The sequence below is a fragment of the Camponotus floridanus genome, unplaced genomic scaffold, assembly GCF_003227725.1.
Source record: "Camponotus floridanus strain SB8 unplaced genomic scaffold, Cflo_v7.5 scaffold38, whole genome shotgun sequence".
Taxonomy (NCBI): Eukaryota; Metazoa; Arthropoda; class Insecta; order Hymenoptera; family Formicidae; genus Camponotus; species Camponotus floridanus.
In genome coordinates this window covers 425968-443974 of record NW_020229525.1, presented here as the reverse complement: position 1 = coordinate 443974, position 18007 = coordinate 425968, and the positions used below count along the sequence as shown (strand labels likewise).

Here is an 18007-nt window from a genome sequence, read left to right as displayed (position 1 = left end):
TAATATTGCATATTATTATATTGTATCATTGCGTATATGTATATGTGTTTCAGTCGATTAATTTTAAATTTCATTCCGTATATATCGTAAATATGCTCGATGAAAGATCTCTTCTTAAAAATGTGTTAGTTACGATTATAAAATGACATTATTTTTAAAGCGACAAAAAAGCACGTTCTTTTAATTAATAATAAATATATATTTTAACGCGATTTAAATATTCACTTATAAAAGTATTATGAGATATTAAAATATCTATTGCAATATACACAATTGTATATTGCAATTTGCCTTTCTGAAAGATAAAAATTTAAACACTTTTTTTTTTCTAAAATTACATTCATCGGAAAAATAGAATTTTTTCTTATATCATTCTTGTAAAAAGTTGCATTTCATCCCGAATACAATTTCAAGATTGTTTTCAAATTTTTACATTGAAAATTTATCAATATTATATCATTATCGTAAGTGTACAATGCAGTTGCCAATTTCCATCTATCACGATCTGTTATGTGTTTACGAAAAAAAGTATAAACAGAGATATACATGCATGTGCAAAGAAAAGGATGTTCCGCATTTTCTACTATTAGCGATAAAGTTATCAAGCATACAATTTTGACAATCTATTGTGAAATTATAATTCAGATTCTACAAACAAAAACAAGAATCAGAAAAATTCTTTATACTATACATTTATACATTCCTTGCACAGAACATAAACAGTTCACAATACAATCAAAGCAATCACCGTGTTTTTTATTAATGTGAACACAATATACGTATATAATAGAGAATAACAAATATAAATACGCATGCGTGCTATATAATAATTAAACGTTTCAACAAAATTCATAAAATCAATGCTTTTCTCATATGATTAAAATTTACAATGTTTATAACAAATTTGCGTCGCAATTCATCAAAGTTGAAATTTGAAATCAATAATGCACGGTGAATCTGATAAAATGTGAATATTTATTTCTCTTGTTTCTGTTGATATACTTGATTAATAGATAAAAACAATGATTCTCCTAATTAGGAGTGCATATACAATTTCTGGTTCGAGAAATGTTATACTAGAAAAATGACAATCTCTTTGTGTACTTCACTTCACGGAAGTACACAAAGAGAAAAGATCAGATACATTTTTTATATGAAATAAATATAAATATGAAAAAAATATATATTTGAGAATTCCAAGTAATATCAATTAAAACGAAAGATAAAAATCATTAGATCAAAAAGTATAATTTCCTTGGTGAGATTCTGTTAAATAATAGACTCATCTCTTTTGATATAAACATTCTTTATACTATATAATACGTTGATATATACATAAACCTAATTCTTCAAATCATAATTTATAATTTATACATCAATAATATTTTTGATATTTTATGTGCAATGAAGACAAGAATTCCGATTCTAATATCTTATGTATATTTATAATTCGTGTGATGGACATTCGTGTTTCAAGCAAAATTATATTTGAAACTTTGCAAGTTGAATAAATTTGCCCTTTTCAATTCATACCCTTCTGATAACGACTAGAGAAAAAATATATCTCAGCGCATCTTACGGGAAATAATACAATCATAAACTGCTTTCAAATTTAGTTGTAATAGCAATTGGGAAAAAAATTATTGCATTTTCCATTCCGGGAAATGCAATAATTTACACATGCAAAGATACAATAATAATTGAAAGTTGTTCCTAGATTTAATTATAATAATAATTCGGAAACATATTCTACTTGCATTTCAAAGATATTTCGTAATGAAAAGACGATTGTTACTGGAAATAAGTATTCTTACTTTTTGTTCGAGCAAAAATAAATCTTAAAAAGCTTACCTAATATAGAAAAAAAAATGAAATCAAGAAATCAATTAAATTAATATACGATTTTACTAGCGTATGTTTTTTTGTCGATTGTCATTGTACCATCGTACATAATTAGATAGCAGTAAAGCATTGAATATTATAATTATTTGTCCGATATACTTATTATATCATATGTGTATACAAGACACGCTGTCACAATTACATGAATGGGCAACTGAGAAATATGGTGATTTTGTAGCAATTTTTCTCACCACGTTCGCTTTTTAAACATAAACTAATTATTTTGCAAAACTTGATTCTTTAAATCAAGATGCAATAATAGTAGAAAATGTGGGACAACCTATTACATTTACAGATATAATTGTATGAGTAATATATATATATATATATATATATATATATATATATATATGTATGTATGTATATATTAAATAATATTCATTTAAAAAGGCATGTAAATATATATATATATATATATATAAATAGTGTAATTATATATATAAGCATATAATTATAATAATTATATTATATAATTATAATTATATATATATATAATTATAATTATTATATATACATATTTTATCTATACATATACATAATATATATATATATATAATATATATATATATATATATATATAATATATATATATATAATATATATATATATAATATATATATAATATATATAAAATTATATAATTACATATAATTGACAAAAAAAATTTTTTACAGATTGATCTTTTACAAAGTTGCAAAGTATATTTACTAAGAGACGGCGATTACAATGGAAAAAAACAAAGTACCTATAAAGATTAATTATCAATTTAGCTAAACCACCGGCTGATGCCAGACAATTTTACCGCTGAGACAACCGGACACAAGTAAATAGTGCTTAGGTGAGAATTTCGTGCTAACCACAATATCGGAATGACCAATGTGCGTCGCTAATTCGTGAAGCTTCACAGACTCGTTGGCAGGCGGGACGCAATTAGACAACTCGGTGCAGTCGCTCGAGAATGCCAGTAATCGTACGCCATAAGCGAACGGCGAGCATATCAATCTACCGTCCGCCGAGAAGCACAGTTCTTTGATATATCCGGAACCGACATTCGGTTCCTCGATGTAATGCGTCAATCTAGGCGTGTTCTGATGGATCTTATGGTTCCTCGGTATCGCGTACATTGTTTGTACATTCTGTCGATTCTGCAAGTTCTGCACCCGAGCCCGATCGCCAATTATCACCACCGTGTGGGACGAACGAGGAATATTCACGCTCACACCGTTGTTCGATCTAGGAAGCCAGTCTCTCCTCTCGGCGCCGGGGTAAAATTCCCTCTCGCGTTCCCTGCGAAGTCTCGCTTCTCTGATCGCCACGAGCGCTTCCCATACGTCGCCTGTGCTAACGTGCAGTTCTACATTACCAGTAGAAAAATTGTCGATCGCGTTACGTCGCCGCAAGTCATTGAGCTGAGAGTGCGGTCTGGGAGATCTATATTCCCGTGTACCCTCTCGATCCGCTTCATCGGCAGACGCCGAATTGTCATTATTGTCGTCCACGTCGTGCCGATCTTCCGATCTGTCGTCTTGGTGAATCGCCGCGTTTACTCTCGCATCGGCGGCGGAGCTTGTACTGACCTCGACCGTGTCGAAATTCGTTCTGGCCGCGTTTCTGTCCGGACGAGAATTCCTCGACTGATGTTGTAGGTTGTTTCTACGCGTCGTCACCTGCCAACCTGTCCTCGACGACGGTCTGACCGACGACGGCGCGGCGTCCGTGGACACACGGATAGGTGGATCAAATGAGTTTGATCTCACATCCGACGCTACGTTGTGTACTATAAAGGAAGACCTGATGCCCGAACGCGATGGTTGCGATTGTGGAAAATCCACGAATTCGTCCACGTTTAAACTGGTTAAACGACCCTCTTCTCCCTCGTTGACGTGCTCCCCGTTGCTGGATGCTTCCCGTTCCTGTATATCGTGAACGCAGGTCCACTACGAAACGAAACGAAACGAGTTAGTGAAATTTATATCGATTAAAAAAAATAGTCTTGATAATCCGATGCACGATTCAACGCGCGGAATCAAACCTCAGATTTCTCTCCGCTGCTGACGTTTCTAGACAAGGCGCACCATCCCTGCGGATGAACTTGTAAACTGGATATTACCTCGGCGTCGTCACCTACGGGGAAATCAGTGAGGAACTCGACTCTATTGTGGGGACGGTTGTGAGAAAAGAGATGCGTGTAACTAGCTGCAACCGGTATGGTAGTTTGCGATAACTGCATTAATCTGTACATATTTGGCTGCAAGAATAATATAAGAATAATTTCAGGCCATCGTATTAAGATTATGATATATTTTGACAGAGACACGATAAAAGAGGGCCTACCTTGAATCCAGCCAAATCCTGACTTAGTGTGCTGAGTTTAAGATTGTGTATTATAATGAGATATCCTGAAGTAGTACATATTAACATTTTACTAGTGTCAGGAGTCAGCCTTGTTCGCATTAGTCCATTTGTATGAAATACGCGAGTGAAAACAAAGCTATTTTCTGTAAAACTGCAAGACATACATTGCAAAAAACACATCATTATAATCGTATCATTTTATAGATATAAAAAAGGACAAAAACTGCATGCATATTAATTGAATAATCCTTACCTGTTAATATCCCAAGTATATATACTACCGTCGAATCCGCTGGTCAATAATAGACTATCGTTTGGGCTATATTCTATATTTTTAACCCAATTGGAGTGTCCCTGAAGAGTTCTTATCCTCTGCTTCAAGTTTCTGGCATCCCATAGAGCAACTGTACTGTCGTCGGAACAAGTTGCAAACATACGTTGATCCAGAAATCTAATTGCGTCGACAATATCACATGTTTTATACATCGTGTCTTTACCATTCGCAAGATTTATGAGCGAACAAAGAACGTAAATAAGAGATTCTTGCAAATCGTACAAACCTCACACAATTGACGCAGTCATTATGAGCATTGTCTATTGCGTGTATCAACTTCCTACATAATGGGTCGAACATTAAAATACTTTTCTTTTCGCATGCTGCCAGCAAGAGAGACCTGCAACATCGATGGGAGATCAGTGAGAGACACGCGATATAATTTACAAATTTCAATTAACATCACGACCATAGCTCGAGAAAGTCGGTAGGATACACGACCACGTTACTAACCCGTCTGGCGAATACTCCAAATTAAATACGCCACCGTGTCTCGCGGCGCTCAAATTGTCCCCGTGATCCCACGAGGTGATGGGCTGTATCGAGGAGTAAAGAGTCTTGTGAAAATTGTCACTGTGGCCAAGCGGGAATTTCACACCCAGCTCCCGTTGTCTCAACCAAAGACTGTTCGGCGTCTGCTTGATCCTTATCTTCGGCATTTCAGCCAGGCGTTAATCAACTGCATTCAATCGAACGTGTCCAGCGACGTGGCCGAGAAGTTCGGCGAACAACCTCCACAGAGATGCTTCTTTCCTCTGACAAAACGATATCTCTATATGTACATGTATATTCTCGATATAGCGTTCGATCAACGAGTTTCCCCGCGGTTGACAATTCCCCCCTTGTTTCTTACGACGAGCGCGCAATAGCCTACCTGAGGGAGCTTCTCGACGCTGACGAGATCGGTCGACTACAGGCTACACAGGTACACAGGTGTACAGGTTAAGTTCGAGTCCTACGCGCGATATTACACGTGACTTTCCGCGCACGTCTCCGCCTACGTTCGCGAGACGCGCGACACACGACACGCGACAAAGGTAGCCCCGAAGTGGACGACGGGCGCGATTCGATTCCCGCGTGGCGTCCTGTCAAAATAAAAAAAAAAGGGACTCGATAAGCTTCGAATCAATTTTAAAAATCTGACATAACACGCAAATCAGCGCCATCTTTATTGAAGATAGGTGTGCGGTTTGCGTTGCCTGTCATCGCGTCGACGAGATACATTTGACATTTGGCCACATCCGCGCAAGTTCAATGATCCAAAATATTCTGGAGTTAGTGTTTTTTTTAGAAAGCGCGCAAAATTTTCACTCTACTCGTGCTTACACACACGATATAAATTTATAAAATCTTAGAAGACATTCTAAAAGTATGTAGCTTCATCAACGCTATTTTTCTATTTTTTTCCATTTATTACTATATATAATATAGATTTTTAATTTATTGCATAGAATGGCAATTTTCGTTAAATATATTTGGTATAGAAAGAGAATTCATTACAAAAAAAAATTTAGAATATTATTATAAAATTTGTTATATTTTGTTTGTTTGTTATATTGTTTTATTGTTTATATTATTTATTGTTTATATTATATTATTTGTTTGTTATATTATTTTATTGTTTCTCAAAATAAAAAAAAAGGACTCGATAAACTTCGAATCAATTTTAAAAATCTGATATAACACGCAAATCAGCGCCATCTTTGTTGAAGATACGTGTGCGGTGTGCGTTGCTGTCATCGCGTCGACGAGATATATTTGACCTTTGGCCACATCCGCGCAAGTTCAATAATCCAAAACATTCTGTTATGTAGTGGGAGTTATGTAGTGTTTTTTTTTAGAAAACGCGCAAAATTTGCACTTTACTCGTGCTTACACACACGATATAAATTTATAAAATCTTAGAAAAGACATACTAAAAGTATAGCTTCATCATCGCTATTCTTCTATTTTTTTCCATTTATTACCATAATATAGATATTTAATTTATTGCATAAAAGGGCAATATTTTCGTTAAATATATTCGGTATAGAAAGAGAATTCATTACAAAAAGAAATTTAGAATATTATTATATATTTTTTCATTATTTTTTTACATTATTTTGTTTGTTGTTTTTTCCATTATGTATATATATTATGCGCTTTCTTTATTTACTGATTATTCAAGTATAACGAGCAAATTAATTATAATGGAATCAACTATGTGTTGATTGATGGTATACGATTAAAAAAGAGATGTATTATTTATTATATATAATTTTTTTTTGCCTCATGGTTCTGTATGTCGTTAATTGAGAAACTTTCCGCATTACGTGTTTTTTGAATACGGCAAATAGCCGCGATATAAATCGATTGTATAATTGTAAAATAAATTTAAAATGTAAAGATTATCATTGACAATTATACACATGTTATTTCGCGTCGCGAATACAAAGTGTATATCATAGGCGTTTACCGTATTCAAAATATACAGCTTTTTATTCTTCGTCGGATGCAATATCTGTATGAAATTTGAGACCGGTTCCGCACAAATGCTTCTCCGTCCATTCGTCGAATCGTCGAGCGAGATCTTCCGTCATATAATTCGTCCAGTCCCCAATCTTGCCTTTTCTGATAAAACTATAATTTGGATCTTCTTCCGCCTTCTTGTTTCCCAGCAATAGTTCTATGTTCACCGATGGATTTGTCACCATTTTTGAAAATTTTAAATGTTCGCATAACCCGATGATCTGCTCGTCCGTCACATTCTTGTTTAAAAATTTCGCTGTCTTCTTAATCACCGCTATCTGATCCTGAAAAATACAATCGCGCGTTTCAGTAAGAGATTCATTACAAAGATCCATCCCGGCAAAAGCGAATGGCGCTTTCTATATTTACCTTTTTCATTTCCTCGTATGTCGTAAATAATATATTATCCTGATCTCTCATCTTCCAAAAAGGTAAAACATGATCCCAAAACGGGCTACACGGAGCTAAACAAACATCATTTCTTAAATTTGATGCTATTAATATTTCATAAATATCGCTTATATCTTGGAGAGAGAATTTGTGTCTCTCTTTTGCAAATTAATTTACAACATTGCAGATATTTCCAGTCTAAAGTGACAAATTACTAAGTGCACATTCAACTTGTGACACTAATAAAAAATACATATGTTTTTTGTTATACATCGAAAATTCTATTGAAGGATAATTTTATGATTCGCGTGAAGAATCTGTTTTTCGAATTAATAGTATATTACTCGATACTCGACGCACCACTATCTTGCAGCATCAACTCCGCAAAGTCATCGAAGCTCCCTTTCATGCTGTGGAATGCTCTGCAGTAATGATAAAAACTGACACAGGTGTCTTTTGGATTTCTCGTAACATATATTATCTGCAAAATATTACATATTATAAAAAATTACGTTGCACTTCTCCATTTATCGTGCGTATCTTCACCTTTGGTTTCTTTTCGTGAAGTTGTCTCGGCAATAAGTCCCACGGCAAATGACTTTTGATGTATCGCGGCCTTGGCATCTTTGTTACATTTTCAACGGAATCACCTAGCTTCGTAAACCATTCCTCGCAATTTCCGTTGACCATGATAGCCGAACTCCTGAAAGAGAAGGGATTCGACAGGAAAATGAAAAAAATATTGCGACTTTTCGTGATTAATTCTACCGAAATGATTCTATTGTACAATAAATAATTATGAGTTTTCGATTTAAGGAATCGACTTACTCGAGTAAGGGACTTCGTACGACGAAAAGCGTGCGAGCATTCTCGTAATCGAAATTATTCCCGATGCACCACGTCATCTCCTGCGCCCAGTGACTACCTAGGAGAAAATTTCATCGTGTTAAGAAGTAATAAAGGATCGATTTAAATAATATAATTATGCAACATGGAATTCATTGCAATTATTTCTCCTGGCGTATTAATAATTATGCTCATAATTATTCTCTCTAAAATTGCATACATATGTACATATATTATATGCACAGATTTAAAGTATAATCTTTCAATTTTAATTGATTGCAATTTTATTAATTACAATTTTTCTTCTGGTTTTGTATCAGATGTATCGCAAGATTTCTCTCTAAAATTTTATACATACATATATACAAATAGTTTTAAATCCATTTCTGAACTTCCTACACATGATGAGACATTCTGTATATAATTACTTTATTTTTAAAATTATTACCAGTCCGAGGATACGAGATCATCCAAACGTCATCTTCATAGACGGTCAAGTCGCGTATCTTTTGCGCGTAAAAGACAATTTTCGGTGGCAACAAGGACTGACTGGGTAGTACTTTTAAGAAACTCGGTTTTACTCCAAACATCTCGTCCAACTTTTCTCCCTTCTCGTCCTCTATGGTCGAGAACACGAACGACTCTTTAGCCACTGTAAAAGATTTAATAATTAAAAGAGAGAAGAGATAGAGAAAAAAAAATGATATGACAATTTTCTGCATCTGACACTCACTCGATTCTTGAATATTCGTTATGCGAAAACTTAAGACTTGCAAATGCAAGACGTAGATACAGTGTATTCACGCACACCCGGATATTGTCGCATTCACGACTTGCGGAGAAATGAACGTACCCTCGTACTGTTGTTCCCATTTGAATCCCACCGACGACTCATGGGTTACTTTTTACTGGTTCTGCTCCTTTGTCCCGTTTATGCGATGAAACTTGTGTACACTTTCATATTCGCGCCACAAAAATATATAAATTCGCCATATATGCGCGTATCCCTCTTGTACACATATATTGCTCGACATTGAAGCACATATCTCACGATTATTTGCGTCAATAATATATATATATTTATTAAATGTATATTTTCAATATAATTTAATTAAAAAATGTAATTAAAAATATTATATACATTATGATTGCTCTACAATTTTCATCAAAGGACAGGAAAATTCTAAATTGCAATATTAAAAGAGTCAAGTTTTTTGCTTAGCCTACTTAGCTTTTTTCTTAATAGTATTTAAACAGTAATATTATTAAGATACATTGTAAAAATATGTATCTCTCTTTTCTAACTTTTTACAAACTTTATCCAATTAAAATAGTTTTATTCAGATAGAAAACGACTTTTTGAGAGAGAATTTTGGGTTTTAAATTTATCTTACCCTATTTATTTATTTTACATTTCTCTTTATTATTCACAATTAAAATTCAGAAAAAAGAATAATAATGCAAAGATGTTTTCTTAAAATACAAGTGTGTTATTACACGCACACACACACATACATATATATATATATATATATATATATATATATATATATATATAGGACGAATGACTCTTTATAAAATACATATAACGAATTAAAAAAAAAGTCCAAAGCATGCGAGAGCATTTCTTGTAGCGTTTGAATTATTTGCAATGTGTTATTAACTTTCTCGCAGAGAACAGAGATTTCACTTTCGGAGAAAGTTGCCAGCTGCATTCTTATCGATATACTGCGCGATAGGTGTATAATTATTATTAGTGTGCATGTGTGTCCTCATGCATGCGTAGGAATAAATAAACTTATTTTGCTTCGCGTAAGATATGGCAATATACTGTTTTTTAACAACACGACACATAACTTCGCAAGAGTTATAATGTATGAATTGATAAAAAAATTTCCCAGTACCTCGTATGCTCATGTGATTCACCATGAAGAAACGTATAGGCTTTATATATTTGGGGACGAGATAATAAATTATATATAATATAACATACAATACGCGTTATATTATCATACGACTTGTCTAGCGATCGTAGACTGTGTAGATTACGTGTAATTTTCATTTTCTCATCGATTCATAGATGAAGGAAATTTTCCCGCGGATCAGATTCGAGAATCGAGCGCATAGACGTTGCGCCATAAAGGTGCGGCCTCATTGACGCTAAAAAGTAGCGTCAACCATTGGTTGAACAATGAAGCAACTACTTACTTCTTTATTCAACCAATGGTTGACGCTACTTTTTCGCTTCAATGAAAAGGCCGCTTAAAGATGCGGCCTCATTGACGCTAAAAAGTAGCGTCAACCATTGGTTGAACAAAGAGGTAAGTATAGTTGCTTCATTGTTCAACCAATGGTTGACGCTACTTTTTAGCGTCAATGAGGCCGCATCTTAAGAGGCCTTTTCATTGACGCTAGAAACCAGCGGCAAATGGGGATCTAGTGACTAAATTTGCCGTTTGTCTTAATGGTGGGAGAAGTAGTGGCAAAACGGGTGGCACCCGATTGACCACGTCGCCAATTGGTCAATTCAAAATAGGACTCTCTGATTGGTTAATCGTTGCTGGTTACCCTAGGCACAGGTCGATATAATTGGCTGTGGTCAATCGCAACATGGTCAAACGGGACGCTCCCCGGCAAAACATGCTTTCTTTCACTCTAATTGCACTAGTGTAAAGCGGCCTTTTCATTGACGCTATTTTTTAGCGTCAATGAAAAGGCCGCTTTAATCCTACTGCCATTGTAGACGATGTGTATAGTGTATGTACGTAAATTATTTATTTTCAGTACTGGCAGTGAATTTTAGAACGCAGCCTGTATATACTGTGGTTTGGTGTTTGGCGTTTGGCAATGTTTGGTAGTTTGGTGGTTTAATGAGGTGTGGTGCGGTCTGCTGGTTCTAGTCTTCATAGCTGCAACAATTGTTAAATGCGCTCGCAAATTATTATTCATGTCACGGGTAAGTTCTAGGATCGTATCGCTTGTCGCTTTTTGCGTTACAAGAAATTCGCGTATTCCTATTGATCTCGATTTGACGTAACATTGAAGGTTATACTTTACTTGCAACATATATACACACATACATGCATACATATTAACAGAAATGCATAGCTGTTACGTGTTTTAGAGAATCTTGCAGATATATATATGTTTCGGGAGAAAAACTGATGCGACTGTGGGTTTTATTTTTTCTATATATATGTATTTTGTATCAAGATACCTTATATCTTGAAAGATATCTTGAAAGAGTAAAGGATTATATGTGATGTGTGATGTGTCAAATGCTTCTCCATATATAATATGTAGGATAATTTGTCACTCGTTTTGATATAATAATTTTTTTATAACATATACAAGAATGTATTTATTGTTTTTATAAAATAGCGTTAATATTTAAGAAATTAAAGTTGATTTTCAATATTTTGTTATTTTATTAAGCATTCTTCTCTCAGTTTGCTGCTACAATATTTCAATTGCTTTTTCACAATGTATTTCAGAGAATTTTTATAAATAAATATTTCTAGGGGTAAAATTCTTTTCAGTTTTATGAATCGGAAGAAACATCACAACGTCTGAAACGTCGTTTTGAAAAGTGGACAATGTATAATAAGTGGACAATTAGTAATAATTATCGTTGGAACTTTTCCATGGATCAATTATTCTGCGATCTTATACATGAATGTAAATATGTGGCACCAGGAGCGCAATTGACTTACGCTTTGAGAAATCGTTTAGAGAAATACAAAAGAGAAGTACGAAAAATGATTGTATCTCACATGAAAGATGGCTGTGCTCCATTGTTCATTGCCTGCAAAAGAGGGCATGTAGAGATTGTCGAATATCTCTTAAAGAAATGCGACGCGGATATCGAACAGAGGGGAAAATACGAAGTACCCGACGATAGATCAGTTCATTGTGTTACCCCATTATGGTGTGCTGCAGTATCTGGAAATTTAGAAGTTATAAAATGCCTTATATCACATGGAGCTGATGTGAATGCAGTCTCTGATTCTGGATCTACACCTGTTAGGTCTGCATGTTTCATGACTCATATGGGTAAGAAATTATATATCAATTATGCAGAATATAATTGATAGCTCAAATAAGCAAAAAGATATAATAGGTTTTATATTTTTTCAAGAAGCATTATTTTCTATGATATTATTTAATCTGTATATTCCTATAAACAATCAAATTATCTCATATTAGAAAAGATAAAAATAATATGTTATATAACATAGGAATGTAAGAATAAAAGTAATTGGACAAAAGCAGTTGAATAAATAAATAAATATATATATAGTGTAACCAAAATATTGTAAGAAGTAAGTGAAATTTTAGAATTGGATAAATATATTTTTATCAAATTGAAACAAAAATATAACCATGTGCAGGTCTAGGTCAAATCTATGTGTGCCAAGATTTAATTGTGCCATCATTTATTCTTTTATAATGCTTATAATAGTTACATATTACAGTTATTGCTTATATATTACTTTTATAATGCATGTAATAATCTCCTTTTGCTTATGTTTCTTACATTTGAGATGAAATAATATGCAAAAAAAAGAGGAAGAGATCATAAAGTTTGAATGTAAGAATTTAAGCAAAATATGAGACTTAATGGCTAATATTTATTATTCAATATTATAAAAATGTGTATGAATCACCCATTTAATTCTCATCAAATCATTGTTTGCTGATTTATTTCAATCATATCCAAAATATGCCAAATAATTTCACTATGGAAGAAGTGATTTCGGTATAGTGGTAAAATATTTAATTCTTAAGGATTTTTCTCGCTTTTTCTCTCTGTTTCGTTAGAAAATATTTAGTTTCTTTAACTAGTGATTGTTTAATTGGTGGTTGTTTTGTTTATAGATGGTGTGAAATATATAACTGAGTTTTTTAAAATACGAATGATTTTAAATATTTTTTAGATATTGTCTCGTATTTAGTGGAAAATGGCGCCGATATACTAAAAGCAAATTATAATGGCGGAACATGCTTGATAAATTCTATACAAAGCGTGGATTTGTGCACTTTTCTTTTGGAACACGGCGCGGATGTGAATGCGACGGATATTCAAAACAAAACTGCCTTGCATTATGCCATTCAAGAACACAGATTTCGAACTACCAAACTGCTTTTAGAACATAATGCAGATCCTCATCTCAGATCTCGATATAACGATGATGCCCTCCAGACTGCCTGCCTTAAAGGAGCCGTTCAGATATTTGAATATTTAGGTAAGAATAATTCAATATAATATTGTATAATTTGCGTTTTTTTTTTTCTATGATAAAAGATAAGGCTTATACTGATTAAAATGACGATATATAATATTTATGATTTAGTGGAAAATGTATCATATTCCGCGGAAAGATTGGCAGATGCAAACGAGCTAATGGGATCCACATTCTTCGATGATCATAGCGATACGCCAATAGCATTACAGTATTGGAGGGCGGCGATGGTCCTCAGAATAGACAACTCAAGTGACAGAGTGCCTTTGCCAAAGAGACCTGTGTTACCAAAACGCGAGATTTACAAAAACGCTGTAGAATTTTCAACCATGGAAGAATTAAACGCCATTTCGCTCGATTTAGACGCAATACGAATACAGAGTTTGTTGATATGTGAAAGGATATTAGGTCCACATCACAAAGATACTCTTTTCCGATTAATGTTTAGAGGCGCATCGTACGCAGATTCTTTTAGGTATTCGGATTACTTGAACGTTATAATTACCTGTATGCAGTCAACTATTATATTTATATTATATTCAACTATTCTAGTTCGTCCAATTTTTCTGAAACATTTTATTACAATTATAACAATATGTATTTCTTATTTTTAGATATCAACAGTGTATAGATTTGTGGCATCGAGTGTTAGAAATTAGAATTGAAAAGGATTCAGTATGTAAAACCTATTAAATGTCTGATGAGATACAATTATATGTGTACATAATTTTTTTACTGTATATAAAAAATTAACTAAATTCTGTCGATATTTTTTAGATTTTATATGCAGATACCTGCTTCACTGCACAAGCTCTTGTAAGACTTATGGTGGATCTAAATGAAAAAACATTGGAAGTAATAGATCGTAATCGAGGAATACCAAGATTTTGTGATGTAGTAGCGATATTTAAATTACTCTCTAGCCAGCTGACGGAAGCTAGAGAATTATTGGAAGTGCGTATATTATATAATTATAAGTAATTATACATATATATGTGTGTATATATATATATATATATATATATATATATATATATATATGTATTCTGTTGTCGAACGTATGTTAATTATATTAATATTATGTTATAGAAACGTCCTGTACATAAGAGGCAGAGAGACAGTTATGAACGTATTCTAAAATGTGTAACGCACCTAATTTATCTCTTAGTAGAAACAGCAAATTCTGATGAAGAGAAAATTTTAATGCACCTACTAGTTCATCGTTTAGTAAAACAAAATCCAAGATCTGTTTACACAGAGGACACGCTTCTTCATCTTTGTGTTTCTAGTTTAAATACAATTAATTCTAGTTACTTTACTTCTGCCGACGATATACATGTAAGTATGAACTTTTGTATCAAGAAAGTGGAAATTTTACAATAAATTATCCATCTGCTCATTTTTTAATTTTCAATATTATCTTCATAAATATATATATCTAAAATTAACTTCTCTATTCTATTCAATAAATTTAAAATTTTTTAATTCTTAAAAATTAAATGAAAAGTAAAATTTTATTCGCATCTTTAAAATATCTGAAAAATTCTTCTTTTGAAATAGTAATAAAGTAAAAACTATTGCTTTGCGAATATATTTTATTATAAAAAACGACTACATGATTAGATAATAAATGAAAAATACATATGCAATATGTTGACGAATGTTTTCAGACAATTTTTCCACGTTTGGATGTTGTTAAATTACTTTTGGATTGTGGAGCATATGTCGATGCTAGGAACACATTGCGTTCAACACCTTTACATATAGCAAGCAACGCGTACAATTTCCACAATCCTGTAAGTATACTTTTCTTTATATATTTAAAAAAATTTTTAAAGTTAAACATTATGACTCACATAAAAATTCCGTTTAAAACAGCTGATAAAATTGTTGCTGGATTATGGCGCACACTTAGATACGCCAAATAAAGCGGGAGATACACCACTACGACTGATATCCTCTAATCCGCTAAATAGCGTGAATCTCCTTAATTATACTAGTCTTCAGTGTCAAGCCGCACAGGCTGTTTGTAAATACGGAATCTGCAGCACAGAATTGCCTGTTACATTACGGCATTTCCTAGAACTTCATAGGGAATGATACCAATGGTAATTTATAGTAATAATTTTCAAGTTGTATTATATATGTATACTTACGAAGAGGATAATTTTCCAACATATTTTGTCATAATTCCAAATTATATGACAATATCAGAAGATTCATATGTAATGATGGACACAATAATGTATATATTAATTTATAATTAATAATTTAAATTCCAATTATAACAAATTAAATGAGCAACATACATAATATAAAATAGTAAAATATATATATACCAATGTCGAAACTTTATTATAAAAAAACTTAATATTAAAGGAAGTACTATTTTTAAAGTACCAACTATAATGTTAACATCTTGCCATTGAGAAACATACCAGGTATGGTCATGCAAAATGTTAACCGTGACATAAATTGTAAATATAACAGCATGTGCAGTTTTTAAAACATCAAAAGACTGAATGAGAAGAGAAAGCTTCTATAAAAACCAATAACGTTTTCGACTTGTTGGGTTTAATCGCTCCGGGGTAGTTTATCAGACGTTATTGAGCAATCACAGCCATTCTTTTGAAGAATGACTATGGTTAGTCAATAACGTCTGGTAAACTATCCCGGAGCGATTGAACCCGACAAGTTGAAAACGCAATGATTCTCTCAATTAGATATTTTGCAATATATAAAATATTATTTTTTAATATTTCTATATAGTGTAATGATTCGTGTAATTTAACTATTCAATTTAAATATTTATATATTACAAAGTTCTTGCTACACAGTCTTTTTCTGATATAGATGCTTGAGAAATTTCTATTCAAATATTGTTAAACGCACTGTACTGCCTACAAAGTAAGAAACAATGTCACCAATATGATATTTTATCATAGAAATATTAGAATTTTTCTAATTTCTATCCAGAATCTTGTGGCTTTTTTTCTGAAAAGATATTACAAGCAATAATTTTACTGAAAAGAAACACGTCAGCTACACAATTTTAATATAATTTAAGTTTAATAATTAAATCATCTAATTTAGAGATTATATTATATATAAAAATAATCGCGCGCGAAAATATCGAAATTATCTATATATTTTATAAATAAACATTTATTTAAAATGAAAAAATTGTATTAAATGGACTTTCAGTGGAATATAATCCGAGTTCCATTTCTGTAGCATTGATGTAGAAACTGATATAGAGTGCCTTTATATTTTATATTAATGCTATTGAGAATGCTTTTCATGATTTGAATGTTGATGAATCATCTGCTGGCATTCAAAACGTTTAATACTATGTTTTGCGCACTCTTAATACAGCATATTAGAATGCTATAGATTATTACTATATTCTTAATGTATTGTAATATATTATTACATCCACAGACCGCTATCGATAACTTGAACGCACGCGATGCACCTGATTGGCACACGTGAACTCCAATGCCGCTCATACTCGCAAAATAGACAATTCGTTTAACAGAGAATAACAGAACTTTAATAAAATTAAGATTATACACAAGAGAACATACATGTATTATAAGACTAGAAAATTTTTTTCTTAATTTTACTAATATTAAATCAAAGTAAACAAAAAATTGTCAATGCAAAAATGTTGTATTACATTGATTTAATGCTTAATATTTATATCTAATGTATGAATTCTGGAATTTGTATGTTTTTTATTCTCTCTTTTGATTGAACACGATAACATGACCCAGATATGCTATTCAGGATTATTTGCAAGATGTAAATCCTGAATTTTAATTATTAAGATTTACTGCAGTTTATTAATTTTTTTTCATGTATTTAATTTTAAGCATACTATTTGTACTTTACCTGTTATTATCTGCAATGCGAAGATTATAATATATATTCGAAACGTTGAAAATAATAATAAATCAAGTTGGCTAACATTGAATTTGGAAAGTGCAATATTAAAATTATGAAACTGAAAAATTAAAGCATAATATTACAAACTCAAAGCATAATATAATATACATATAATATTTTAAATTGATCTTTCTGCAGATTTGATCTCAATTATAATTCAAGCCAAATTTTATTTATTTTCTTCGTATTTATATGTTTTTTTATGTATATATCTCTTCATCTAATAAAGACGGATAAATAAATTACATGTAATTTTTCTTTCCATACACATATATATGTAGCTATAGCAGATTACCATCAAATAATAAAAAGAGAATTATATATTTATTATAATTTTAGACTAATAACAATGTATTATAAGATATACAAAGCGAGCATATACATATATAAGGAATAAGGAAGTTGAGGGAAGTTAGAGAAAACTATGTGGCTCAGCATTAGAATAGTGACTGACTGTTTTATCCCTATATTCGGAGCCCGT

The 18007-nt window shown here is 32.2% G+C and overlaps 3 protein-coding genes across 3 annotated transcripts; 1 reads left to right on the top strand and 2 right to left on the bottom strand.

Annotated features, from left to right (window-relative positions):
• Positions 1-2576: 2576 nt before the first annotated feature.
• Positions 2577-5719, bottom strand: LOC105253438 (DDB1- and CUL4-associated factor 10 homolog). The gene is made up of 7 exons (XM_011261493.3): positions 5466-5719; positions 5045-5346; positions 4818-4931; positions 4511-4708; positions 4237-4408; positions 3935-4150; positions 2577-3839 (listed from the first exon to the last, which is right to left on the bottom strand). The coding sequence occupies exons 2-7, from the start codon at positions 5248-5250 to the stop codon at positions 2673-2675; spliced, it is 2073 nt and encodes a 690-aa protein (XP_011259795.1). The 5' UTR covers positions 5251-5346; positions 5466-5719; the 3' UTR covers positions 2577-2672.
• A 1013-nt stretch (positions 5720-6732) lies between these two features.
• Positions 6733-9167, bottom strand: LOC105253437 (sulfotransferase family cytosolic 1B member 1). The gene is made up of 7 exons (XM_011261492.3): positions 9069-9167; positions 8784-8987; positions 8318-8414; positions 8036-8192; positions 7850-7970; positions 7469-7563; positions 6733-7383 (listed from the first exon to the last, which is right to left on the bottom strand). Coding segments are annotated over exons 1-7 (990 nt in total). The 5' UTR covers positions 9070-9167; the 3' UTR covers positions 6733-7068.
• A 1951-nt stretch (positions 9168-11118) lies between these two features.
• LOC105253436 (protein fem-1 homolog A) lies at positions 11119-17694 on the top strand. The gene is made up of 10 exons (XM_011261490.3): positions 11119-11291; positions 11875-12388; positions 13273-13581; positions 13690-14053; positions 14193-14253; positions 14356-14532; positions 14668-14916; positions 15249-15374; positions 15457-15686; positions 17020-17694. Exons 1-9 carry the CDS (start codon positions 11283-11285, stop codon positions 15676-15678), a joined length of 2031 nt encoding a protein of 676 aa, XP_011259792.1. The 5' UTR covers positions 11119-11282; the 3' UTR covers positions 15679-15686; positions 17020-17694.
• The last annotated feature ends 313 nt before the right edge of the window (positions 17695-18007 follow it).

Bases quoted from the DNA above. Each gene is read 5' to 3' on its own strand.
- LOC105253438 (XM_011261493.3), bottom strand. From the start codon at position 5,250: ATGCCGAAGATAAGGATCAAGCAGACGCCGAACAGTCTTTGGTTGAGA. The intron at 4,709-4,817 runs GTTTGTACGATT...CGACGCAATTAG, and splicing joins GACTGCGTCAATTGTGTGAG to ATTTCTGGATCAACGTATGT. The intron at 4,409-4,510 runs GTAAGGATTATT...TATGTCTTGCAG, and splicing joins TATACTTGGGATATTAACAG to TTTTACAGAAAATAGCTTTG.
- LOC105253437 (XM_011261492.3), bottom strand. The intron at 8,415-8,783 runs GTAATAATTTTA...ATTTTCTCCTAG, and splicing joins GATCTCGTATCCTCGGACTG to GTAGTCACTGGGCGCAGGAG. The intron at 8,193-8,317 runs GTAAGTCGATTC...CTTCTCTTTCAG, and splicing joins GTACGAAGTCCCTTACTCGA to GAGTTCGGCTATCATGGTCA.
- LOC105253436 (XM_011261490.3), top strand. The intron at 12,389-13,272 runs GTAAGAAATTAT...AATATTTTTTAG, and splicing joins ATGTTTCATGACTCATATGG to ATATTGTCTCGTATTTAGTG. The intron at 14,054-14,192 runs GTATTCGGATTA...TCTTATTTTTAG, and splicing joins TCGTACGCAGATTCTTTTAG to ATATCAACAGTGTATAGATT.